Here is a 25,122-nt window from a genome sequence, read left to right as displayed (position 1 = left end):
CAACTAAATGAGTCTAATCCTACAGCAGCCCTTTAAGTTAATGAGGACACACACACACACACACACACTCTAACCTTACCCATCACAACTAAAGGCCTGACTCGAAACCAATACAACAGTTTGAATTTGTGAGGAACACCCAACATGTCCTCCCAGTGATGATATTGATCCAAAATTGGACCTCTAAAGTATAGAGAGACAATCACACACACACACAGAGGCACACACAGCGCATGCGTCAGAAGGGAGGGGGTCCCCGGCTCCCCGGGTGCAGCGGTCGATCCTCGGCCGGCAGCAGCAGAAGCAGTCTGGTGGATCTACCGTGAGCACGCAGGACGCAGCGAGCGGCGCCGGTCGTGGTGGTTCGGAGGAAAATGACAGAACTCTCCGGATAAATGGCCAAGTTTAAGATGAGGGTGTCCCAGCGGTGGCTGCTGTTTGTCCTCTTCATTCCTTTGTCGAGTAAGTGTGTTGTTTTTGTTTTTGATGGGATCGTGGGTAGTGTGTGTGCTCAGGCTGACCTGCTGGGATAGGGCTATCTCTCTCTCTCTGTGTGTGTGTGTGTGTGTGTCCTCCACGTACTTATCAGGATCACCACTGAAACTCATCACAACCGATCACAACTAGTGTGTTAAAAGAAAACATTAGTTTTTTAGAACCACTCTGATTGAGAATAGATAATAATAAGACTTTAACTGTGTATCCACCACTAGTCCTCCTCTGTCTTTATGTGAAGTCTCATTGGTTGGGATGCTCACAGACTTTAAGTTAATAACAGGCAGCACATATTCATTTTAAATCACCATAACTCATTGTTTACTTTTCTATTTGATCAGAATAGATCACATCCCACATTGAATAATACAAGTTTTCTTTTTCCAGTCACATCAACACAGTTACCCTTACTATTATGTACTACTACTATGATGTATAATCATGTTTGCTGAGAATAAGCTATGCAGAAAAAGATGTGCATTTCTGTTTACATTTTATTTTATGAGTTTGTTCTTTACGTTATTTCCAGGTTTTTCTGTAGCACCTAATATTTAAATGTCCCATCAGGATATTCAGCTGTCCTTGTCATCCAATACTCACAAACATATAAAAACTATTTTCTAATGTTACATTTGTTTGTATATTACTTTTAAGCTCGATATATTTTTGTTGTATTTCTGTTATCTTTTTATATATAATACATTGTGTAGCACTTAATGTGTGTGATATATATATATATATATATATTATGTAGTACCTGATATATAAGGCCTGTTAGGATATACAGCTGACCACCACTACTCAGGAACATAACAAGAGTCTTTACTAATGTTACCTTTGTCTTCCTCCAGGTGTTGTATGTTTCAGTGAGTTGTCCTTCATCACAGAGCCCAGTGATTTTACTGCACTACCTAAGGACCCTGCTGTCTTGGACTGTCAGGCCCACGGGCAGCCTCCGGTCACCATCAAGTGGCTGAAGAATGGAGTACGGTTGGCAGAAAGCGAGCACATACAGTTTCTGCCCAACGGCTCCCTGTACATACCAAAGATCAAGCATACCAAGGAGGATTCAGATGAAGGATTCTACCAGTGCCTCTCACAGAACAAATATGGAGCTATCCTAAGCCAAAGATCACGTCTGACTATCGCAAGTAAGTATGGAGCAAAGGGTGAGAGGAATTCCCAGGGGCTGCAGGATGGACTTTATCCCCCAGTTTCCATTATTGAGGCTGAGGTGAAATGGGTTAAAGTTGTTGGTGATATCTACTTTGTGGTGTCATCATGAAGGAATTAGAATAGCAAGTTCATGGGTTATTAACCTGGAGATGGGAAGCAGATGTACCCAACCCCTCTCTTCTTCATTTTTTTTCTTTACTGAGTAAAGTCTGGGGTTCCATGTCCCTGGAAGTTGTTCAGACTTCACTGTGCTGGAGTTTAAAGCTGTCAGGCCAGTTATAGGGACATTTTAAGAGACAGTTAAAGATTGATGGAGAGTCTATCTAGAAGCTCATAAATACTCCATAAATAGGCAGTGCTGAGTCTGACTGCACTGCCTTCTCCTTGTTTTGAGGAAAAATACAACTTGAACTTGTATGAAAGTGCTCAGGAAACATGCAAAAAGTAGAAATTAGCCTTCTCTGTCTCTGGCACGCCAGTGGGGTTGCATTGTCACTGCAGGCCCTGGCCGTGTGATTGCTGAATGGTCTGCTAAACAGAGGAATCCCTGAAAGGCCATTTGCCTTTTAGCCTTTGTTTGGAGTGCCCCTGACTGCCCCAAAAGAAAAGGCTCCGTTTTCAGGGCATTTGTTTGTCCACTTATCAGTGGACAGGACAGCTGTGTCTATTCACCAGGCCTGGTCTACCATGGCCTCTCTTCACAGGTCTTGGAAGGGATATCCCATGACTGGTGTCATGGAAACTGGCAAGTCCTCTGAAATGTGCTGAATTTGACAATGACACTGAGGATAACAGATATAAAATTTTGGACTGTGTGTCAGTGCGAAATGATTAAGAACTAGATGAAACTAGAAGGCAGGAAGATATTTCGAAATACAAAAATTCAAACGTGAAAATAAACCTCGCACTAACTCTCTGACAACCTGTTTGCAACTGTTGGTAATGTATTGAAGGACAAACAAACTTGACTATGAGATGAGCACATACAAATCCTAAAATGTCAAGTTTGATCTGGAGTCCAGCCTTTGTCAGCGAAAGGGTTAAAGGTTTTTGGTCAGCTGTAGGTGGGGAGTGGAGGATGGGCCTCCACTGTGCTCCCCTTCTGTCCAGAGGTCCTCGAGGGTCAGGGGTCAGCAGGGAAAGGCTTTGTGATGTCACCGTCCTGCTCTGCCCGGGCCGCCCTGCTGTTCTTTCCCCAATCCCACAATCCCTTTCACTGCACCAGGCCCTCTGTTGCCTTGTCAAGCAGAGCCCTTTTGTTGAAGAAAGGCCAGTTTGTCAAGCGAATAAACAGACCTGATATTCTTCAGTAAATAGCTTTTTCAAAAACATGTTTACATTCAGAAAGTATTTTCCTCGCAGTCAAGGCCACTTTCTGCACTTCCTAGTTCTACAGAGGGCGTCAGATATCTGTCATATATTTCTTACAATATTTGCATAAATAAGTCTATGTGTATTGTATGTGCTTTGCTGATGGTTATCATTTTTATAACCATATGATTTCATAGAGGTTAGAAACAAAATAAGACTCACAGGCTTCTCTTTTGTGGACTAATGGTAAACTGGCTTCGATCTCGTGTCCAGTTTGGGCTAAAATTGAATGCACGGGGGGTTGCGGCGAAGTCTGACCTCTTTAGAGGAACCTTTGTGGTGTTTGACCCACACATTGATTTGTTCTTTACAACAGAGGTGACCAAATTAGCAGATCGGTCTGTGTAGGCCACACCCACCATCTACATCTCTGTCCCCAGCCAGAGTCAAGATCATCCCTGGTCACTCAGATGAGAGTAAACAACATATTGTTTTTAACTTCTTACTGAGGATTTGTCATGATGCTCACCAGTCAGGGCTGCTGTCAGAGGATGGGCCAGGATCTTGCCTCCAAGCGAGCAACAGCTGGTGGCTGGAGGCCTTATTTTTTATTTACCCTAAACCTGAAACTAAACCTACTACAGTGTCCACAGTATGTTTTACAAACAAACCCCAAGTGATCATAATTTCTGATTTTAATTGAGTCTAACCACCTACTACACTTAACATAATCTGAGTTACCAGTGCATGTGTGTAATATTGATGAGATTAGGTCTTAAATTAAAGGATTGCTCTTTAATTTGGATCTCCCAAAGCTCAGGATTTAAATGTGGAGTTTCAGTGGGAGAACAGGGTATTGATTTTCTTTAACATGTTATTGACTTCCTTCCTGTGAGTGAGGGGGAAGGGAGAGTTATCACCTAAATGAATGAAGGCCACTGTTCATATCTTATAGAGCGTGCTCCATATTAATGCAGATCAGGAGTTTCTAATTTGTGGTGATTATTGAAAGACCTTATATAACATAAACATCACAGGAACAGAAGGTGACTCAGCAAACGTTGCACTGCTCTGTCAGTTATTATAAAAAACATAAATACTTATACATATAGTTTGTATAAGCATAGCTGTAAAATAAGTGTGATATGACATCAAAGTTATCAAAGTGCAATATTTCGCCTTCATGTAGCGTGACAATCTTCTGTAAGAAATGGGTTTACCCTTGTCTTACACTATTGTTTTTGATATTTTCTATTCCCAGTGGTTGCTCACAATCCTTCCTATGCTAAGTGAATTGATTGGTTTTTATCTATTACAATGCATCATTCAGTGTCATTCTTCTATTGATTGAATTGATTGGACCAGCTGGTCAGTATGGGATCCGATAGCTCATCTGCACAAAAGCAAGATCACGGAGACTTACGGAGATCAATTCCTTTCATAGAAGCAGTTAACATCCATCAAAGTCATTGCTGTGCATACATAATGTACAATGTTTACCCAGGAGCTGGAGAAAATACTATATTTAAGTGTGTGACAATGACGAGCAACTGTGAAGTACATTCAAGTAAATAACCATAATGATTATCAAATTCAGAAGCCCACTACAAAAGCAAACACCCATTAATGGTCAAATTAGTTGTTAAGGTGGGGTTTTAGTTAGAGTTCTCTACAGCTGATAGGTCTGGCTTTGGTTTCTAATAGGTTTTTTTTCCACAGGTATCTCAGAGTTTGTGTTTCATCCCGTGCCTGTGGTGGTGACTGAGGGGTCAGTGGCACGTTTCTCCTGTGCAGTCATCTCCAGCCCTCCTGCCACCATCACGTGGGAGCTCAACCAAAGCACATTACCACTTCAGACTGACAGGTACCAGCAGATATGAGTTGTTTTAGATATGTATCGGTTGTCCAATGATAATTGGCCTTTCACAGACATAATGGTAGTACCTTTAGGTTTCTAGATTATGGTTATGCTTTATTATGATAAAGTTAAAGATGTAACTGTCAAACATCAAAAGTCAATTACATTTCTTTGCCATAAGGGTTTTATAACATCATGAAAGGAATCTTTGCCATTTTTTTATATCAAATTGATTTGACGGATATATCAGTACTGAAAATTATTTACTCCTCAATAGTGATATCACCAATGGTCCACAAATATCCAAAGCGGTCTGGCTTTAGTTTTAGACACCATCATACATGTAACCTCATATGATAAACTTTATTCTGCTTATGCCTTGACTTCACTTTATTCATCTGTGTGTGTTGTAGAATTACCGTTCTGCCCAATGGAGTTCTTCAAATTCACAATGTTCAGCTGGAAGATGCTGGACAGTATCGATGTGTGGCAACGAACATCGGTAGCCGTTTGAAGAGTAGAGAAGCTACGCTGACAGTCAACCAGGGTAGAGAGACATCATCTTTTTAAACCATCTTTCTGGAAAATTAACCGTCACACTGTTTGCACAACTCAAATTCATTTCCTGAAATTTTCCCTTGAAGGTGCAGGTCCTAAACCACGTCAGAGGCCCCAAATCATTGCTGGACCTCAGAACATCACCATTTCTCGTCACCAAACTGTGGTGCTGGAATGTGTGGCCACAGGGAACCCCTGGCCCATCATCTCCTGGAGCCGGGCCGACAGTAAACCCATCGATGTGTACAATGCCAAAGTTCTGGGCAACGGGAACCTGGTTATTACTGATGTCAGCTCCAAGCACAGTGGAGTCTACTTCTGCAGGGCCACCACTCCTGGAACACGCAACTACACTATTGCTGCAGCCAACATCACAGTTCTAGGTACTAAACTCTCATCTCACACAGCGTCTTCTGTCTCGTTATTCTATTGTATATTCTATAACACAACAAAACCTTTAGAAGATGTGAACATTTTGTTACACTCAGATAATTAGTTCAGATGTATCCCTGTAGAGAAATCATCTATTACAAGATTTTTTTTATGAATTAATAAATGAGAAGAAATAGACAGAGTTTCATTACTTTCTCTAAAACCTCTGTTTCAGAACCACCATCCATTGTCGAGAAGCCTGAGAGCCAAACACGTCCAAGAGCAGGCACTGCCAGGTTTATGTGCCAAGCGGAGGGAGTGCCCCCGCCACGCATCAGCTGGCTAAAAAACGGAGAAGAGGTTCACTTAAATGGGAGGATAAAAATGTATAACAGGTATTGTACAACAATAGTACTGTTCACAATCAAACACAACATAATAAGTACAATGAAAACAAAGTGAATAAAATGAAATATCATGGAGTAAATATTGTGTTTTTTTTGTTTCGCAGTAAATTGGTGATTACCCAGATCATCCCTGAGGATGACGCCATCTATCAGTGCATGGCAGAGAGTGAACAGGGCTCTGTGCTGTCCTTGGCTCGCCTTATCGTTGTCATGTCCGAGGACCGGCCCAGTGCACCGAGAAATATCCACGCAGAGACCATCTCAAGCTCTGCTATCTTACTGGCCTGGGAGAGACCTCTCTACAACACCGACAAAGTCATTGCCTACTCCATCCACTACATGAAGGCTGAAGGTGAGAGCAGTAATCCAGTCACTTATGATTCAGGGAATGATACATTTAGGAATAGATGCAAAATGACAGTCAAACACAAGCGGCTGTGGATAAGAAGTAGAATGTGTCGTCCACTAATGGGTCAGCGATTTGATCCCCAGCTCCTCCAGACCTTGAGCAGGATACTATATCCTCAATTTCCCCTCATGGCTATTTCATCAGAATGTAAAAAGCTGCAAAAGTAGCGCTGTGTGAATGAATGGGTGAATGTTTCTTGTAGTGATAAACGTTTTGAGTGGTTGCTAACACAGAAAATCCTCAATATAAATGCATCGCATTCCGTTACCACAATAAAAATACTTGCTCTCACATGTGATTCGCTCTACTTTGTTGAGGCCATCTGTTGATGCTGCAGGGAGCAGGGGTCAAGGCGGACTCCGAATGGCAACTTCACTGAAATAACAACAGGCTTATCCAACCCATTGTTCACTCCCCAGCTCATTCTTCATGCAGTAAAAGGGACACGGTAGCTTTAAAAAAGTCATGTCAAGGACTAAAGCACAGATATAATTAACTAGAATTGAGAGTTTTCTATCAAGTCTCTGTAGTAAACAAGTTATTAGGTTGTTGATTTTGCTTTAAGAGGCCTGGAAGCAGTTGTGCTGTGTGGAGCGTTGCACATGTTCTAAACATGTGCAGAGGATGAGTTTGAGTGTTCACATGGTGCTCTATGCTTGACAAATGATCCCAGAAGTCTCCTCCTCTTCGGATAACATTAACCTATCCCCTAACATGTTTTCTGGTCTGTTGCATGTCAGGGCTGAACAACGAAGAATACCAAGTTGTCATCGGCAATGACACGACCAGTTATATCATCGATGACCTTGAGCCAGCTCGAAACTACAGCTTTTACATCGTGGCCTATATGCCAATGGGAGCCAGTCGTATGTCAGACCAAGTCAGTCAACACACCCTGGAGGATGGTAAGCACAGAGCATTAAGAAGTCCAGCATTCCTTGCAGTAAATCACTTTGGTAGTTAACCTAACATGCATGCAACTGATGTGTGTACAGACTAGATCTTGAGTGGGAACAAGGGGGATTGGCACACTGTAGTTTGAACATTTTCTCACTAACAGCAATTTGATTTAGGATAACAAATGGAAATGTCAAGAGCTTTTTGTATGAAGCATATTTGTGACATCCCTGTCTTCCTGCAGTGCCTTTGCGTACCCCAGAGCTAACTCTGACCAGCCACAGCTCGACAGACATCCAGGTGAGCTGGCAGCTGCTGCCAGTCAAGGTGAGCCGTGGTCAGGTCTCCGCATACAGACTTTCCTATCGTACGGCTTCAGACAACACCGTCACCTCTGTGGAGCTACCTCAGAACAGCACCAAATATCTCCTGGAGAGCCTGCAGCCTGACACCATCTACTTGCTCCGTATGGCTGCAGCCACCCGCGTGGGCTGGTGTGAGCCTTCAGCGTGGACATCGCATCGTACACCTAAAGCCTCCAGCAACAAAGGTAAATCTGCAGAAGTCTAAAAATGAGATGTCATTAAAGTTTGACAGCTGGTGATGTAAACTCACCTGTCTTTTTTTTCTACGTAGTCACATAATGTGGCTGTTTAGTGCCTTTTTTAACTCTTCAACCGCCGCCAAGGAAATTATGTTTTCGTCTATTGTCAGTTTGTTAGTCAGCAGGATTACGCAAAAATTACTGGACAGGTTATCACAAAACTTGTTGAAGGACTTGTTATGGGTCAGGGCAGAACATATTCAATTAAGCTGCGGATCCAGATCAAGCGGCAGATCTAGGATTTTTTCTTGTGTTTTTCAAAGGTTTCTCTGACACTCTGAATGCCCCTCTAGTTTTTTTTATGAGACTTCATGCAAGTTTAAATGTATTTAATTGGTTCAAAAGCATTGATCTTTAATTTTAAAGTTCTAAAATTCAATCTTTAATAGAATTTGATTAAGAAAAAAATAAAGTACATGTAATAGAATCACATGCCAAACTGGTTACTTGCTGTGCTTTTGCTTTGGTGACATTGGTGCTTTACTGCTCTTCGAATACCAAGAGGATCACTAGAGCTCATGCAGAGTGGCCGGCTTTTGAGTAGAGTTTGCTCTTGTAGCATTGTCCCACAGTCTTTGTGTTGGTTACCGAGGAACCTTTGCCCTTCGCTGTCAGTGATGTCAGAGTGGCCTCAGTCATGGGTCATAAAGAGAGGGCCTCAGGCGTCTATGTGGGAGGAAGAATAGCCTTATTTCATGGCCTGGTGTGTTGGGGGAGGCTGTTTGTCCACCAAAGCAGTTTTTCTGCTTTCAAAAGTTTAGTTATATATTTTTTATTTTATATAGATCACAGAGAAAATTATACATGTTTTAATTTAGGTTAGCGTCTATATCGGTAATTGTTACTACACACCCAGCTGCAAATTTAAGCTGAAATTATAATTAACACTTGAAATGTTCAGTATTCCATCAATCCACTTTTTTCTATACCCAGCATCCTGTTGTGTTTATTGTCCAGAGGTTTAGTCTTCCTTTGTGTGCAGTAATATTCAAAATAAGAGTCTTTATTGATCCCATGCCTGCTGTCTCCCCCTCCTCCCTGCACAGTGCCTTCAGCCCCTGTTCTTCAACTTGAGCCGCTTAACTGCACCTCCATTGTGGCACGCTGGCAAACCTCCACCGAATCTGTGGCTGTCCAGGGTTACCGGCTGTGTTACCATGAGGAAGGTCAACCGGAGCAGCCCAACATCCAGCTGCAGGCTCAAACCAACACATACACCATCAGCGGCCTTGGTGAGTGATCCACTGTTGTTGTTATAGCTGTGTAGTTGTAGGGAATAAGATTTGATTTGAATGTTCTAGTACATTTCTAGAGCTCTAGACTTGTGAAGACAACAAACTGAGAGAGACCGGTAGCTTCTCTCCAAAATTGATCTCTCTTGCCCTGCCCCAGTTTAATTCAGTGGCCAGTTGGATGCTGCATTTGCATTTTCCTCCTTCATACTGGTTGACCCCTCTTGCCTAACCAGAAGCCCTCTTCAGTCTGGCTGCAGCATTGTGTGCGATCAGGCTCCCAGGGTTAGAGGTCAGGGTCCAGATGTCCCTCCCACCACAGTTTCCCATCCTTGCAGTTGCATAATTACCCCCTGGCCATTGTGTTGTACCCAGGGCCAGACCTGCCCCGTAAGACCCCTGGTCACTACCCCCCTTTAGGTGGACACCGGAGCACACAGACAAACACATAGACAAAGACCCCAGGGATTGGCCAAAGCTGGACCACGGCACTGACCTCTAGCCATGAGACAGCAGTCTTGGATTAGGACCCCACCCACACCCCCACACCGGTCATCTTTGCTGTCCATGTAAATAAACCACGCATATGCAATATAAACCAGGCCTCCACTGGTCAAAACTATTCAATTTTGTCTGACATGAAGCCTAATACATATTTTGTCTCCAACTCCGCTTATACAAAAAAAGCTGAAATAGAAATTGTTAGATTTTAATTATTTATTTAATGTTTTGTTGTAATTATTTTTTTTCTAGAAATATAAACTCTTCTATATTGACAATAACACATGCTGCTGTCATTAGTTCCTTTTCCTATAACATCGCTGTTCTCAATATAACTTCTGTTTTGGAACCGTGTTTGCTCCAAGTTGAAGGCTATTACACAAGACCGGTAGGAAGAATGTGAAAGGGGAAACAAAAGGGGCCCAGCTCCTATAACGCTGTCCTGCACCCAGATTCCTTCTGTTCTATCTTGGCCTGACCCGTGACCCCAGTCAAACCCCCCCAGTCCCATGGGCCTAGGATCCCAGCAGCTGAACACGGCCCCTTGCCCAGCCCCCCACCACAGGCGTGGACACACCGCCTTCGCTGGTCAATACCCATACGCTGACCTTTCACACCGGAGGCATAAAACAAATCTTAACACTCACTAAAAATGTCCTGATTTAGGAGCTGAGGCAGTTGCAGTTTGTTTCAAGTTAAAACAGAAAATTTGATGCAAAGAAAAGTGTCCAACCCTGAGACCTCATTGATCTTACTGATGTGTTTAAGCCAGTCCTGATACAGCCTGCTGTGTCCTTAATTATCCCTAGTGCACAATTCAAACAAAGCACATTGTACCTCATCCCCTCAAAGTTTGTTATTTATTTGTATAGTCTTAAAATACAACCTACTGCTAATAAGGTTTTGTGTAATAAAATCTTCATTGGCTTTCAAAGGGAAAAGACACAATCATTTTGTGATCATTTTCACAGAGCTTATTGATCATGTCACCATATTTACCGGGCCTCAGGCTGGTTGATCTTTCTCATGCTCCTTACACATGACAACACATGATAAATTAGAGGTTGTTTTCACTCAGGAGACCATGCATTGTCCATGCACGGGGGGATGGTCAGTTACCAACTTACCCTCCTGCAGCGAACTGTCAAAGTGTCTCTTTGCCTTTTTTTAAAGTGATGTAGTTTGTTCACCATCACGTTTGGTATTTTAATGATGATCCTTCAGGCTTTGGTATTATTTTTCAAATTGTTTGGAGCCTATTATTATGACCCAGATCCGGATCAGGGGGGGCATCAAGGACTTTTCTTCAACTTTCTTTAAATTGTGAGATTTTTTGTGGCATTTTTCTTTGATTTCTCAGAGAATAATTCATGGATCTTGATGAAAAAAAATCAGGCATGTTGAAGCTGATGTGTGCAATTTAGTGCAGATCCAATAAAAATCTGGATCTAGTTTCATAAGAGGCCTTGGTGGAGGTGTGTTCTCTACTGAGTGAAGTTCTAGGTTTTATTTTAGTAGTTTCAGCAACCTTCAGTTGTAGTTGAGCTCAACATTGATTATTTTTATTTCAGATCCAAGGAGAAAGTATCATGTCAAGATTCTGGCTGTCAGTCAAGCTGGAGATGGTTATCAGACGGACCAAACAGTCAGTACTCCAGGATGTGTGTGTAAGTTCATTTCTCTGTTAGTTTATTCCTGAAGTTTTGCAATTCAAAATTAAATAAAGAAATGTATGACAATATATGACTTGTTGCATCATCCAGCGGCGAGAGACCAACCGACAGCAGCCCCGCCACCTCCAGATCACGTTACTGTCTTGGCCCACAATTCATCTGCAGTGTCCCTGCGTTGGAGCCGTCCTGCTTTTACCTCTGGAAAGGCTGTTAGCTATACAGTCCGCTGTACACCTGTGGGCACCCAAAATGCCTCTGCCATACGCTACATACAGATGTAAGCTAAACACCAAAAATAACTATTCCTTCAGAATATCTTTCTAGTTTGGTTGCATAAGTATTTACATTATTTGACACTGGAAATTTGCAAATGATGTGTATATATGGCTGCTCAGTGGCTGTTTTTAATGAATATATATTAAATTAAGATTAATTTACAGATTAGAATTTCATACTATGAGTAGCACTGGATTATTCTCTGCTAAATGGCCTTAATGTAAGAATATTGTTTGTTCACAGAACCAAACAGAGCGTGATGGTTCAGAATCTGGATGCCAACACTCGCTATGAGTTTGTTGTGCGTCTCCATGTCGACCAGATGTCGAGTCCCTGGAGTTCTGTAGTTTACCATCGAACGCTGCCAGCAGGTAATAAATTGGACATCGCTGCAACATCATTTTGTCATGATCATGTGGTGTTCTCTGCATCCATGGTGCAGACTCAAATCAAATGCAAAGACTCAAATACTAGCTGTTTATTGTGAATGTGATTTTTTTGTGTACAGCGCCCAGCCGACCTCCGGCAGGAGTGCGAGTAACTCTGATTGAAGAGGACACAGCTCTGGTTTCCTGGAGGGAGCCCACGGAGCCCAACATGGTGGTTACACATTACACCATCCTGTACGCCTCCCAGCAAGCCTGGATGGCCGGACACTGGCAAATAATGCAGAGGGAGGGTGAGTAGTAACGTGGATCATATGTTCTGATCATATTTATTAGTGGTTAATTAGTGTGTTCTCCTGAACTCTGAAGGCATTTCTATCACAGGAAGGTATATAAAAATATATATGACGTCTACAGTTATTTATTCATCATTAAGAGGTATCCTCATTGTGTGATTCTGCTGCCGTTCACAGGAAGCCACACCATGGCCCTGCTGGAGAAGCTGGAGCCGGGGAATGTCTACCTGGTAAAGATTTCCGCCTCCAACCTCGTTGGTGACGGGCCTTTCTCTAACATTGTGGAATTGGCGTTGAAACGTGGAAGCAACCACCGCAGCAAGAATCCCCGACACTCAGACAGCTTCCCCGACACAGCAGGTAAACATCAGAAAACACTGAAGCAGATAGAGGCGTCTTATCTTATCTTTATTACTATTATATTTAGGTAGAGCTATACTCTGGTATGAGTGTTCTTTGCTTTAAATCAGAACTACATGTTTTTTATTGCTATATAAATTTATTTTGAAAACATGCAATTCTAACCCTTGTATTTATTGTAATTAATGTGGAGCATGATAAAGTTTTCTCTCTAGTAAGAAGCAAACCACTAGGAGGCGTAGGTCAGCAACACTTACTGAGCCAGTTAATAAATAAATTAAAGTGTGGCTCAGTATACGCATTAAAGAGTATAGATTTTTTTTAATTAGCATTTATTTTTGGTCCTTTAATTTCTAATTATTCTATTATTTATTCTATTATTTTCTAGAAATCATTAGTTTTTATTTATTCTAATCTTTTTTGTTTCATTCATAGTATTTTCATATCTACTTCAGGGATATGGAGACAATCTCCATTTTTTTCAAAACAAAGCGTGGTTGCGCTTCTAGTGCTGCACACAGTGATGGTCATGAATGACAAATGACAACACTGCCACACAAAGGCAGTGAGCTGTTACTACAGAAATATTGGAGGGAAAAAAGGGTTTTAAGTTTTCCGGTCGGCTGTCAAACTGGACAACAGATAACATTTATTAATACCCTCTTTTTATGTCTTTAAGTGTTTGTTATTAGGTGACGCTAATGTGTGATTGTTCCTCCCTGATGATATGTGTTGTCTTCCAGTGTTCTCCGATGGTCTCTACAACTTAGACCAGAGGTCCATGACGGGGATCATTGTTGGTGTGAGCATCGCCTTGGCCTGTATTGTCATGTGTGCCTTGATCCTCCTCAGCAAGGGCAGACCAAGGTACTGATTATAACCTTTTGAAATAATTAGTTCACAAATATATTATAGAACAGGAACAGTTATATTTGTGTGACAGTTGGTTACATCATGATCTCTGTATGACAACAGAAAATCCTCCAGTCACAAAGTCATTGCTGTCGGAGCTGGTGAAGATCCACGAGCCGGTGTGTCCCTGCCCAGCGAACGACACACAGACAATGTGGAGGCTCTTATTCCCATGATCAGTGGCCACTTTTTAGATCCTAGGGTGAGTGAAACAAAGCTGTATTTAGTTTTGTGTTTTTGATTCAAAAGAGCACAGGTTTATTGAAATAATCCCTCTCCCATGTTTTTTTTTTCATTTGCTCTAGGTTGGATCTAACATGGTCATAAATGCTGGTCCAATCAGCAACAAGAATCAAAGTAATAGGTGGCTGCTCTTCCAGAGGGAGATCAGAAATCAAGCTGAAAGTGACGTAAGTGATCATGTGACATCATTTTGGTCAGTCAGTTTTCCTTTCAGTCTAGTTTCTGTTTGTTTTAACTTCTGTCCATCTTTTTTGAATCTCCTCAGGCGGAGAGCAGAGCCAGCTTGTACGAGGCTGGCAAAACTGTTCTGAGGTACGAGGAGCATTTAGTCTCACGGCCCCTGTCGCCTTCCTCGCGGGAGATCATCTACGGACCGTTTCACACGGAGAGCTCTCACACCAGCGAGGGCAGCCAAGAGACGGGCGACTCTGGACACTACTCCAACGAAGAGAGCAACGAGGAGATGAGCAACCCTTCGACGAGTCAGAGCTCCAGACCAGAATCTTTTGGGCCGAACGACGAGGACGCAGTCGCTGAGCTGACGCAGTCTTTTCAAGTGGAAAATGAGAAAACGCTTCATCACTCCGCCCCGGATGCTTCCCAGCTCTGCTGCACCTTGGAGGGCTCTCACGCCGCCCTGCACGCTTCCCAAGCGGCCGAATCCTGACATCACCCGGCCCGCTTCCATGTCTGCTCTCCTGCAGCTGGAGCGACACCACTTCTACCTCGTTTGCCTCCTCACTCGAGCCCTTTCCTGAGCTGCACGGGATCCACAAAGTCAGCTGCTGCGACGGAGTAGAGATGTGCTCTTGCTTCGGACCTACCTCAGGAGTTTGTATGAATGTTTGTTATAACATTTTTATTTCCAGTTTCTTTTATACAACTTTCTACCTGTTTGCCTGTGTTTGGTGGTGTCTGTCCTAAACCAAAGCTCACCCATGATGAATGTTAAAAAGAATGTCAGAGATGTACTGTGATACATTTTCATTATATTTAATTTACTTTCCACTGGAGTGAAGGGCACAGTTGAGCCCTGCTGACTGATTATCTACCTCAGTGTTCTGTTCTTGTACATACATTACTACCTCCTTTTCACCACATGTTGTGCAGTATTATCTCAGTCTCAGGGGACGAGGTGAAAACATTTCATTGCCATGTCTTGCTACCTCTGTTGGGATGTTATTATCTCGAGGTTTTTGTTTCTATTTCAAATTCTTTTATTTTCATGGTTGGAGGAGCTTTTGTTTCACATTGTTTGTCTTTGAATGGTGTATGCTGTGAAAAGAACAAGTGCATTAGATTTTGTCAAACTATTTGAGCTTTATCCCACTGTATCGTTTGACACTTTCAATGCACTGAACTCAAAGCTTTAAAATGGCCTTAATATCAAAAAGGGCTTTGCATACTATAAATACTGAGATCCAAAGAGGGAAAAGAAATATTGTACCCAAAGAGTTTTTGATGATACCATAGATATTCTAAGGCAACCAAAAAATATAAAAGATGTATATTAAGGGTGCGTTTGCCAATGATGTAAATTTCCCATAGAGTTTGAATGCTTCTCTCAGTGTAAATTTCCTTGATGCTTTATTCTGGTGAAAGCTTTAGCACAAGTCCCCCCCCGGGCTTGTGTTCCATTTGCCTTTGAGACCATTGCTAAATGCAGCGGTGATGCCGGTGCTATTATCCAAAGAGTTGTCTGCTTCCTCAGATGGGTATGGCTTTTAATTCAGTTGATCCTTGGGTGTGATCGGGTGGAATATATTCACAGACCAAAGATCCAGCGTTTCCTACCAGTGATAAATGATGATATTTATTCTTGGGTTAGAGAATCGTCTGTCACCCTTCATTAAAACTGTACGGGGGAAGAACTCATCTCCCCTGTGATATTTCCTGTCCAGGTGTGACAATGAAGGATTCTGACTATCATAAAAGAAAACCCGATGTGTGAAGAGCAACATAATCATTTTTTATATCTTTGTAACACAAATAATCCTAACCAAAGAAAACTTGAAGTCTCTGTTATTTAGTGATTTTCTTTGGTTTTCATTTACATTATTTGAATTTAAATGTGATCGATTTTCAATGGTTTTGATTGGTAGAAAAAGGCATTTTCCTTAGTCCTTTTCTTTTAAAAGTTTGAGATGTCAAAATGGTTCTGCTGTCTTTTTATCACCACAAGATTTCACCTTAATGCTACTTAGCTAGCATTGGACATTTTAAATTTAGATGACCTTTTTATCATGATGTTGTTAAGATTTCCCAATTTTAATGTGACTTTACCCTAAATTAATTAGGCAGGTACGTTTGTTGCTATTCATAAAAAAGTGTTTTCATTTTTAAAGCCACAGGTAAATTTTGCTGACTCAACTCAGGTGCCAAATGTAGATTTAGAGTGTAGATTTAACTGTTATTATTTAAGTTATGGTTTTTTAATATTTCTGCTTTTGAATACCAAAATACATCATTTAATTAAAAGCGAGCAACAAAGCAAATTATTTTACGCGTTGAAATGTTGCAACAAATTTTTTGATACTCTCAAGATGATCACAAATACTAGATAATAAAATTGTCCTTGGAAAAATAAATTTCGTGTTGTGTCATTGGTTTTTATTTCCATGTGATTGTTGTTGTCTTTCTCATTTCGTGTTTGTGAGCAAATTAACGTTTCCTGATGTGTTGAAACAATTTAACCTGACTGATGCTGGATTTTATGAGTTTTAGGAATCTTGTAACAATATCTTGAGGAATTTGTTATTGATTATAAGTAATCAAACAAATCTACTAACAGACCAATTAACTTAAAGGTGTCTGGTGGACTAATTACCTCAAAGTCATAGATAGACTGAATATAATTTATATACACTATTTAAGTTAAGCAAGTATTTAATCTGTTCAATTTATATTGGAACATTTATTGTAAATACAGTCTATGGGCAAACCAAAGTGACATTTCTGTTCACTATTGTCATCAGCTAACACATACACCAATACAGATATATTTGCAGTTACATATTACTTAGGAAATCTGGTAATTTTCCTCTAACTGAATACATATAATTTGAAATATTTTTAAATGCTATATCCTCATCTTTATTTGCAGCTAGCATTACAGAGTTCTATAGGAGTTTATGTCCATGTGACTGGCTGAAAGATGAGATGGTGGAAACTGATACACTACAGTCATAATCAAAAATTGACAAAAAAAATGATTTTGAAAAGAAATAAATATTTCTATACTTAAATGAAGAAATCTACTTAAACACAACTCAAGTCAAAGCCAACTTTATTGTCAATCCTGCCATATGTACAGGACATAGACAGGATTGAAATGCTGTTTCTCTCTGACATAAAGTAGACAGAACATATGAAGAATGCAGGATAATAAGTACTCAAAGCATAGTAACCAGTACAACATAGTAATCACAGTGCAGTTAAGAATGCAACTCAATTACATACAAATAGTTCTATATAATTCTAACTCAATGAACAGTAACATTGAAGTATTTAACAGTTCATCAGTTATTTCTAACATCTGTTTATTCATGTGGTTATTGATTTCATAATATCTACTCATTTCATTTTGCACACTGATCTCTATACCAACATTGTGAGGTTGTAATACTGTGTACAGCAGATCAGAAGAGTCCACCCAAGACAGTGCATCATCGGTAGAATCATAATCCTGATGGCAGGTGATTCTTTTCTTCCTGAGGGGGGCGACATGTTCAAAAGTTAAATCCTCGGTTTTTATTTTGAATGAGACTTTAACGTGTCTGGCTGAGTGGCCAGGAGGGGGCAGCACCTCTCCACGAGGGGCTCCAGCTGCGAGGTTGGACGAAGACGAAGAAGAGGAGGATCGCACGGTCTTGTTGTGGTCGGTGGTCGAGCGCAGCGCTCGTGCTGTGAAGATGCGCATCGAGAAGTGCTACTTCTGCTCGGGGCCGGTGTACCCGGGACACGGGATGATGTTCGTACGGAACGACTGTAAGGTAAGCGTCCGACCTCCGGCCTCAATCAGCCTGGAGCTCGTGTGTGGCTGTCAGTGTGGGAGACTTAGCCTTCATGCTAACATGCTAACATAACGTGCTGGACTCCCTCACGTGGGTCGACAGAGGGTTTTAAGAAACAGTCGGACGGAGAATAACTCGGTGGCCAACTTCTTTAACACGATGAGGGCTGAGTAAACACAGTGGATCCAGGATTCATCACGTGTCGGGTCCACGCTGCCTGTTTCACGGCGCTGAGGAGAAAGAGGACATTTAACCAGCGAGGCCTTGGGTTTAGTTAGTGGAGTGATTTCTCCCCCTAGAGGCTGCATGTGAAAACTGCAGCATCACACCCACAGTGTAAACTCACACCGTCCTGAATGAGCTGTGAAGAATAGTTTAGATTTCCTCTTCAATCCTTGTGTAAGGTTGAAAGTTAATTCACATGTTCATATTTATTTACTTAAAATGTGTTTGTTAACAGTTATGTACATATTTATGTTTAAAGATTCCTTATTTGCATATTCACATTAGCATCATAAGAACAGGAGTAATGATGTGGTGAATCTGCCTCTGTAGTTCTGTCACATTTACCTTAGTCTGAGGATTTTCTGACATCTTATTGGTTAGTTCAGTCCCATGAGAGTGAGAAGCAGGAAGTGTGTGTTGTTGATGTAGATGACCAGTGTGGAGAACATGGAGAACAGTGCTGCTCAGAAAGTCATGTGTCTCCATCCTGTTGTTCCCTTACATCAACAGTGATCCAACTACCCCACAGCAAACCCTCGTGTTACACCTGCATCAGTAGTTGGTGTGTGGTAGTATGAACACCTCAGTGACACACTGGTTGGTAGAAAGTAATTCAGTTTTTTATTCTAGAGTTCGAGGGAGATGTCACTGAATTATTTATTCAGTGATTTTATTTAATAATTACTTTGTAGATTCAGATTAATACCCAATAAATTAACAATTGATGTATTATACAATAAGCTACTCTGCAGTATCTAGTCATAAATATGACCCCACCCTTTTATTAATTGCTAATTAATTAATAATGGTTATTCTTCAATTATACATTATTGTGAAATCAGCTTTAACCTGTCCCAGTATCTCTACTCTGAGGGATGGTTACCACCACCACCACCACAGCAGACACAGTCACAAATGTATTATTTTTGCTATATTATAACAAACTAATATTCAAGGGTGCATCATCTTATTCTTGAATGTTATTCTAGTGTATTATTTAACATTATATTTTAGCATAAAGTAGGGACATTTTCATTTTAGTCTCAATACAGTTTTTTAACTACCAGCACATCAGTTGATAATGAACCAATACAAATAAGAATATTGACAGTTTTTGATCTTTTACAATGTCAGATCTTTCATTCTGATTTTTAAAAATTTGTAACACAACTTTTTACTTCCACAATCCAAACCCAACCCCAGGCCTACCTGTTAATGTCTATTCAAACTGTTTATATTTTGTGTTTCTCTCTCTTCTTCAAATAAATATAGTCATTCAGATTCTGCAGATCAAAATGCCACAAGAACTTCAAGAAGAAGCGAAACCCTAGAAAGACCAGATGGACCAAAGCTTTCAGAAAAGCATCAGGAAAGGAGCTGACAGTGGTGAGTGGGTCATCTACAGAGCACAACCTCAGTGTCTTTGGGTTTTTTTTGCTGTTACTTACCAAACGTTCTGTCTTTTAGGATAACTCTTTGGAGTTCGAGAAACGCAGAAATATACCTACTAAATATAACAGGCAGCTGTGGGACAAGACAGGTAACAAATTATTTCACTTCTCAGAATCTGTTTCTTTAAAAAAACACCTGGTTTTGGATTTTTTTTCTTAGCAGAGCATTGAACTATGTTGAACTGTCATCTTTTACAGTGGAAGCAATGAAGAAGGTGGAAGAAATAAAATACAAACGACAGGCAAGATTCATCATGAACAGGTGAGCAGTTCATTATGTGTTCATGTTTAAAGGTTATTTTTCTTAAACTTTTTCTAAACTTACAGCTTCTGTTTCATGTTTAATTGATTTTTAATCCCAAATCTGGTATTTACAGGTTTTGGAAAACGGTGTTTGCTTAACTGTTTTTTTTCTCCATCTAATAGATTGAAGAAGGGCAAACAGTTGGAGAAAGAAGAGGCCATCAACGAAGTGAAGAAAAATATTCACCTCATCAAAGCTCCACATGCAGGTAAAGATTTATCAGAATAACCAGTTGGACTATTTGGTCGTAAGAACCATTTATTTATGTAAAATTGATTTGATTTGTTGACATTGATTTTGAATATACTCACACTTAAGGATTTGCACAATGTACACTTCTAGTATAAAAAGAAAATGTAATATACAACATATTGATTATCCATGTCTGTGATTTCAGCAGTGTTTAACTTTGTGCTCTCTTTATTTTATTTATTTTTTACAGGAAAGGCCAAAAAAATGGAAGAGAAAATGGTGCAGAAATTACAAGAGGACGTTGTCATGGGGGATGAGGATATTTAATCTGTTGGCCAAGTTGTTCTCTTTGTGTCATGAAACCTGAGAGCAAGTTAACCTTGTATTATATTGTATTTTGTTATATCCAGATGGCAGATGATGGACACACAAATCGTTTCAGTTTTTAAGTGATGAGAAAAAGACTGAAAACAAAAGCCTTGCAAGCATCTGCCTCTAAAGCAGCAGCGGCTGACCACATTTGTCCCAGTTATATTTCCTGCATAGTAGTTGGGGCTGTTATGAATTTACTCAATGCTGTTTTACCGGAATGCAGAAGATGTTGAAATGCAACCAATAAAAAAAACTTCCGTTGGGAATTGCTCTTCCTCTCTTGTTTATTTTAATTTTTTGACATCAAACCCACTATAACCATGGCTAAATTAAAGCATATGTTGGTGGCACAATTAATTGTAATATTTATTAGAAACAATGAGCCATTTAATATTTGTGTTACATGTGGAATTTTGACGATTGGCATTAAATCTGGTTGTTGTGTAGGCATGAAATAAGAAAACGTTGGCAGCACACTTTTCACTGCACACTTGATTAAAGCATAATACAAGCACATTGTAGAATTTATTTAATCAAACTACTGTAAATATAGTGCATCATATCATATCCACTATACTTAACTGCTGGTACTGACATTATAGATATCAAATTTACAAAATGATATTCTTTTAAGTAGAAGCAGAAGGACTCTAGTCTGATTTAATGCAGAAATATAAATTCAGATTCTTCCATGACAATAAAAAAACATATATTTTGGCTTTATCACCGCTAAGAACAGCAGATCCTCTTAATGACATAGACACAAAGTTGAGAAATATCAAGAATCTTTCTCTGAAGTTTCTACAAATGTATTGTTGATGATAACAATGAATTACTAGAACATTCTATATAGGAATGTTACCTCATGAAATGTTCATATTGTAAAATAGATTATATTTCTAACATACCAAAGATGTAATACAGATGGAGGCCCATGCACTGTGTGAGCAGAACAAGCAGTTGAAAGCATAAATTCATTTTTCTGATGAATTAATATATCATACAAATATTGAAGTGTATATTCAAGTATTGGTGTCTATGGCATCAGTGGAGCCCTCCAGATATGTTCTACTGCTCAGACTGTGGGATGTGTTACTGTGTAGCACAGGTTAGATCATTTAAAATAAAAAACAATGGTCTGTGGCTCGGCTCACTGTGATCGTGTCTCCTGTAAACAAAGATGTTTCCTTGCTTCGTGTGACGACTCTGCTGCAATCTGTTTCTCTGGGATCGACCCAGCGGCCTGTTGCTGTACAGGCTGCAGCCTTCGCCCGCCTCGTCGCTGCCAGAGCTGCTCATCCTCCTCCACAGTCAGGAGCCTGTTGTGCGGACGCAGCCACAGTTCAGCGAGCAGAGCCGAGATTCCCCGCAGCCATGTCCGACGAGGTTGAAGAAACGAGGACTTCAGAAGATCAGCAGGTAGAATGGATCCAAGAAAAGCTCATTTAAAGGAGTTACCCGGCGCTGCTGGCGCGTCCGATCTAATGAAGTAGCATGCGGCTAGCAGGAAGCTAGTTAGCCAGCAGCTACTCTTTGCTTATGTCATCAACGATGCTAGCGCTAAGTAATTAGCTAATTAGCCACTAGCGTTTGTTGCTAAAGGAAGTCAACCACGCTGATGCGTTGGTGCAAACGTGTAGATTGCCATGCGTATTTTTTAAAGTGATTATCGTGATAGCTAACATCGGGTAATGCTATAGCTAAACGTCGAGTTTCCCTCATGACGGCGCCAGCACATTATGAATATTATATAACTGTCACACTAACTGTGATTATGTCTGTATATTCTATGTTGACTAGTCACTGTCATGCTCAGTTTTAAGGCAACGAGGTTTTCCCACATCAGCTGAGAACAACATGTTCCATCCACACACTCTGTACTCTTTCTACAGGAAATGGAGGACAAAGTAATCAGTCCTGAGAAAGCAGAGGAAGCCAAACTGAAAGCCAGGTATCCAAACCTTGGAGCCAAGCCCGGAGGCTCAGACCTTCTCAGGAAAAGACTTCAGAAGGGGGTGGGTTTCAGACCTGAACGTGGCCATATCCAGAGCCCACCTGTTTAAATAAAACGATTCAACAATGTTATGTCTTCTCTTTTGTGCAGCCAAAGTATTTTGACTCTGGTGACTACAACATGGCTAAAGCAAAGATGAAGAACAAGCAGTTGCCGTCAGCTCCATCGGAGAAGGCTGAGATCACCGGGGGCCACATCCCAACACCTCAGGACCTGCCTCAAAGAAAGACTTCGATCGTGGCCAGCAAGTTGGCTGGTTGATGGTTTTATAGTCACTGTATTTTTACCATTCCGACCCCCCACTTCATATCTACCTGTCGTTTACGTTTTTATTTGTTTCTCACCTTTCTATCTAATCTCTATGAACAAGATATGTACCAAGCCAAATACTTGAAAAAAATTTGGGAACTGTCAGTGAGTGAAATCCATCAACGTAGTAGCAGAAACATTTCTCAAGCTCTTAAGACTAAATAGTGAGTGATTTCTGAACATGATATCACACTTGTAGATATGAATGGATGTAAATGCTATCTTATTTTCAAGGAACATTTTCACTTTTAAGGATAAATGCCTTCATTTGAATGCCTCTGTAACCACAGCTGAGTGAAGTTCATCTATCTTCATCATCACAAACAAATCTGGAAAGTGATATTTAGAGGCATAAATACATCTGTGTTATGACCACTGAGAAGATGCTGTTAGAATTTGCATTGATGTATGTGTGAAATAGAAATGTAATTCACAGATATGCTTTTCATTTTGAAACTTTTGAGCATTCACCTACTCACGTGGAGGCATGTCTATTTGAATAGTGAAAACTAAAGTAATCGCGCTGTTTTTTCCCCCTAATCCTTTATTTTGTTTCTGTCCCTTCCTCTCCTTGTAAAGAAATTTGATTATGTGCTTTTGAAGTACTGAAGATTAGATCACACACCACGCCAGTTGTATTTTAATTCATTTTAGTGACATTGGTTTGCCAAGACTTGCTGCTGGTCTCCATCTCATCTGACCTTTAAAATGGCCTTAAAAGTAATGAACTGTTCCTCTTGAGCAATATTTGCTCCCTCAGTGAAAATCTTTGTTGTGAATCCTGACTGAAATGTCTGTCACTGTCTGACTGGAATCACGTAGGATTTTATGGAAAGAAGCTCCCTTGACATGTCTGGAGTGTGCATGTGCATTTACTGTGCAGTCACACTGTGCCATTTGTTTTGTAAATAAAATAGTTTTGCATAATATCTTATTAGTACTCTTACTCAACTGAATGTGCCCTTGCCTTCATTACACAAGCCTTCCTGCACTTGGAACCTTGTTTACACCACATTAGAGTAGAAGAAGAGGGTTGCTGACAGGGAAACAATGCTGTCATCCATGTGTAAGCTGAGGCATAGCTCAAAGTGAAGTCACTCAGAAAGGTTTGCGGATATAAATATTAACCCATATTAATATAGTTTGTTCATCCTTGTTTTTGCTCACATGGCCCATGAATGAAGGCATAGTTTGTCCTCTGAAATATTTTTTTTTCTGCCACATGCAAAAGCCTTAGCAGGTACAGCTAACATCAGAACCCACTACCAGTGTTTTTAATCTTCAATATGCCTAATGAGCAGTAGAGGGAATGGTCTTGGAACTCATTTTCCATAAAAAAATTATGGAAGCTAAAATTACATCACTTGAGCATCACTCAAGCTTTTGAGTATGTTTAAAGAGTAAAGCGTGCTTTATTGAATTGAATTAAATTATTGAATTTATTGATGCATTGACCAGAAGTCTAATTAATATAAATGTATGTTCGTCACAACAACTCTCTTCTCAACTCATAACATAATGTGAAGAGAGATAATGTGAAGAGCCCAAGTAGCTATATTTCCATCTGACATGTAGCAACACTTTAAAACTAAGTTTCTCAATTTAAGTTGTAATATGCTTATTTTATTACTCAAACAATCCCATAGATGTTAAAAAAGGGAACTGAAAAATGAAATATGATGTATATGACATTTTCATATTGTGAAAAACATTTAAACAATGCTCATCTGAATGTAAGAGCTTTTGCTTTTATTTTGACTGTAGTTTTTCAAAACTGCATCATATAACTAGGTGTACTCATTCTTGCTCAGTTACTGTTATGGTTATCAACAATTAATCACAGAATATGTTGGACATTTTCTTCAATCAAGTATGATATCACCTCTGATTCATCCCCCATCTTGTTGCCTTGGAATTTGTCTCAAAGTTTGCTTTCAAGACTTTTATTGTTTTAGTTATTGAGCTCAATTGTATTATTATTTTGGTTCAAGAATCAGAGGATATTACATGATTTGAACAACTGCTGACATGGTGTTTTATGCACCTGAAGCATGAAACAAACTATTTGCTAAATTGAGGTTTGGAATAAGTGTATCTTTAAAAAAAGCTTTTATTAAAATGTGCTTAATTCGTTGTATGGCCTTGTGTGTGTGGGTGTTCATGTAAAGTATAAGACCAGTTTGCCTAAATGTGTATATTCTAACCTAATCATTCCCTGAAGCACTTTGAAATGATTTGTAAATAGTGTTAGAAAGTATACAAACGTCCTGTAAACT

At 40.2% G+C, this 25,122-nt stretch overlaps 3 protein-coding genes across 3 annotated transcripts; all 3 read left to right on the top strand.

The window, feature by feature from the left end:
• The first annotated feature begins 277 nt into the window (after window positions 1-277).
• On the top strand, window positions 278-16,554 carry LOC109624474 (protogenin B-like). Its single transcript, XM_020079174.2, has 19 exons — window positions 278-462; window positions 1,347-1,646; window positions 4,702-4,846; window positions 5,254-5,387; window positions 5,485-5,781; window positions 6,006-6,165; window positions 6,282-6,529; window positions 7,327-7,491; window positions 7,728-8,033; window positions 9,134-9,319; window positions 11,392-11,487; window positions 11,584-11,770; window positions 12,013-12,140; window positions 12,278-12,448; window positions 12,629-12,811; window positions 13,555-13,678; window positions 13,787-13,925; window positions 14,029-14,133; window positions 14,232-16,554. The coding sequence occupies exons 1-19, from the start codon at window positions 396-398 to the stop codon at window positions 14,631-14,633; spliced, it is 3,543 nt and encodes a 1,180-aa protein (XP_019934733.2). The 5' UTR covers window positions 278-395; the 3' UTR covers window positions 14,634-16,554.
• A 1,220-nt stretch (window positions 16,555-17,774) lies between these two features.
• rsl24d1 (ribosomal L24 domain containing 1) lies at window positions 17,775-20,789 on the top strand. Its single transcript, XM_020079175.2, has 6 exons — window positions 17,775-17,958; window positions 19,477-19,590; window positions 19,672-19,744; window positions 19,854-19,917; window positions 20,082-20,167; window positions 20,402-20,789. Exons 1-6 carry the CDS (start codon window positions 17,878-17,880, stop codon window positions 20,476-20,478), a joined length of 495 nt encoding a protein of 164 aa, XP_019934734.1. The 5' UTR covers window positions 17,775-17,877; the 3' UTR covers window positions 20,479-20,789.
• A 984-nt stretch (window positions 20,790-21,773) lies between these two features.
• Window positions 21,774-23,775, top strand: LOC109624700 (cAMP-regulated phosphoprotein 19-like). Its single transcript, XM_020079568.2, has 3 exons — window positions 21,774-21,942; window positions 22,416-22,538; window positions 22,628-23,775. Exons 1-3 carry the CDS (start codon window positions 21,898-21,900, stop codon window positions 22,796-22,798), a joined length of 339 nt encoding a protein of 112 aa, XP_019935127.1. The 5' UTR covers window positions 21,774-21,897; the 3' UTR covers window positions 22,799-23,775.
• The last annotated feature ends 1,347 nt before the right edge of the window (window positions 23,776-25,122 follow it).

This window comes from Paralichthys olivaceus, chromosome 7, assembly GCF_024713975.1.
Source record: "Paralichthys olivaceus isolate ysfri-2021 chromosome 7, ASM2471397v2, whole genome shotgun sequence".
NCBI classification, from domain to species: domain Eukaryota; kingdom Metazoa; phylum Chordata; class Actinopteri; order Pleuronectiformes; family Paralichthyidae; genus Paralichthys; species Paralichthys olivaceus.
This window is presented reverse-complemented; position numbering and strand designations above follow the sequence as displayed.

Excerpts from the sequence above, each read along its gene's own strand:
- LOC109624474 (XM_020079174.2), top strand. The coding sequence starts at position 396 with ATGGCCAAGTTTAAGATGAGGGTGTCCCAGCGGTGGCTGCTGTTTGTC. Across the intron at positions 7,492-7,727 it reads TCAACACACCCTGGAGGATG|TGCCTTTGCGTACCCCAGAG; the intron begins GTAAGCACAGAG and ends GTCTTCCTGCAG. Across the intron at positions 8,034-9,133 it reads TAAAGCCTCCAGCAACAAAG|TGCCTTCAGCCCCTGTTCTT; the intron begins GTAAATCTGCAG and ends CTCCCTGCACAG.
- rsl24d1 (XM_020079175.2), top strand. The coding sequence starts at position 17,878 with ATGCGCATCGAGAAGTGCTACTTCTGCTCGGGGCCGGTGTACCCGGGA. Across the intron at positions 17,959-19,476 it reads TCGTACGGAACGACTGTAAG|TCATTCAGATTCTGCAGATC; the intron begins GTAAGCGTCCGA and ends AAATAAATATAG. Across the intron at positions 19,745-19,853 it reads GCAGCTGTGGGACAAGACAG|TGGAAGCAATGAAGAAGGTG; the intron begins GTAACAAATTAT and ends CATCTTTTACAG.
- LOC109624700 (XM_020079568.2), top strand. The coding sequence starts at position 21,898 with ATGTCCGACGAGGTTGAAGAAACGAGGACTTCAGAAGATCAGCAG. Across the intron at positions 21,943-22,415 it reads GGACTTCAGAAGATCAGCAG|GAAATGGAGGACAAAGTAAT; the intron begins GTAGAATGGATC and ends CTCTTTCTACAG. Across the intron at positions 22,539-22,627 it reads GGAAAAGACTTCAGAAGGGG|CCAAAGTATTTTGACTCTGG; the intron begins GTGGGTTTCAGA and ends TCTTTTGTGCAG.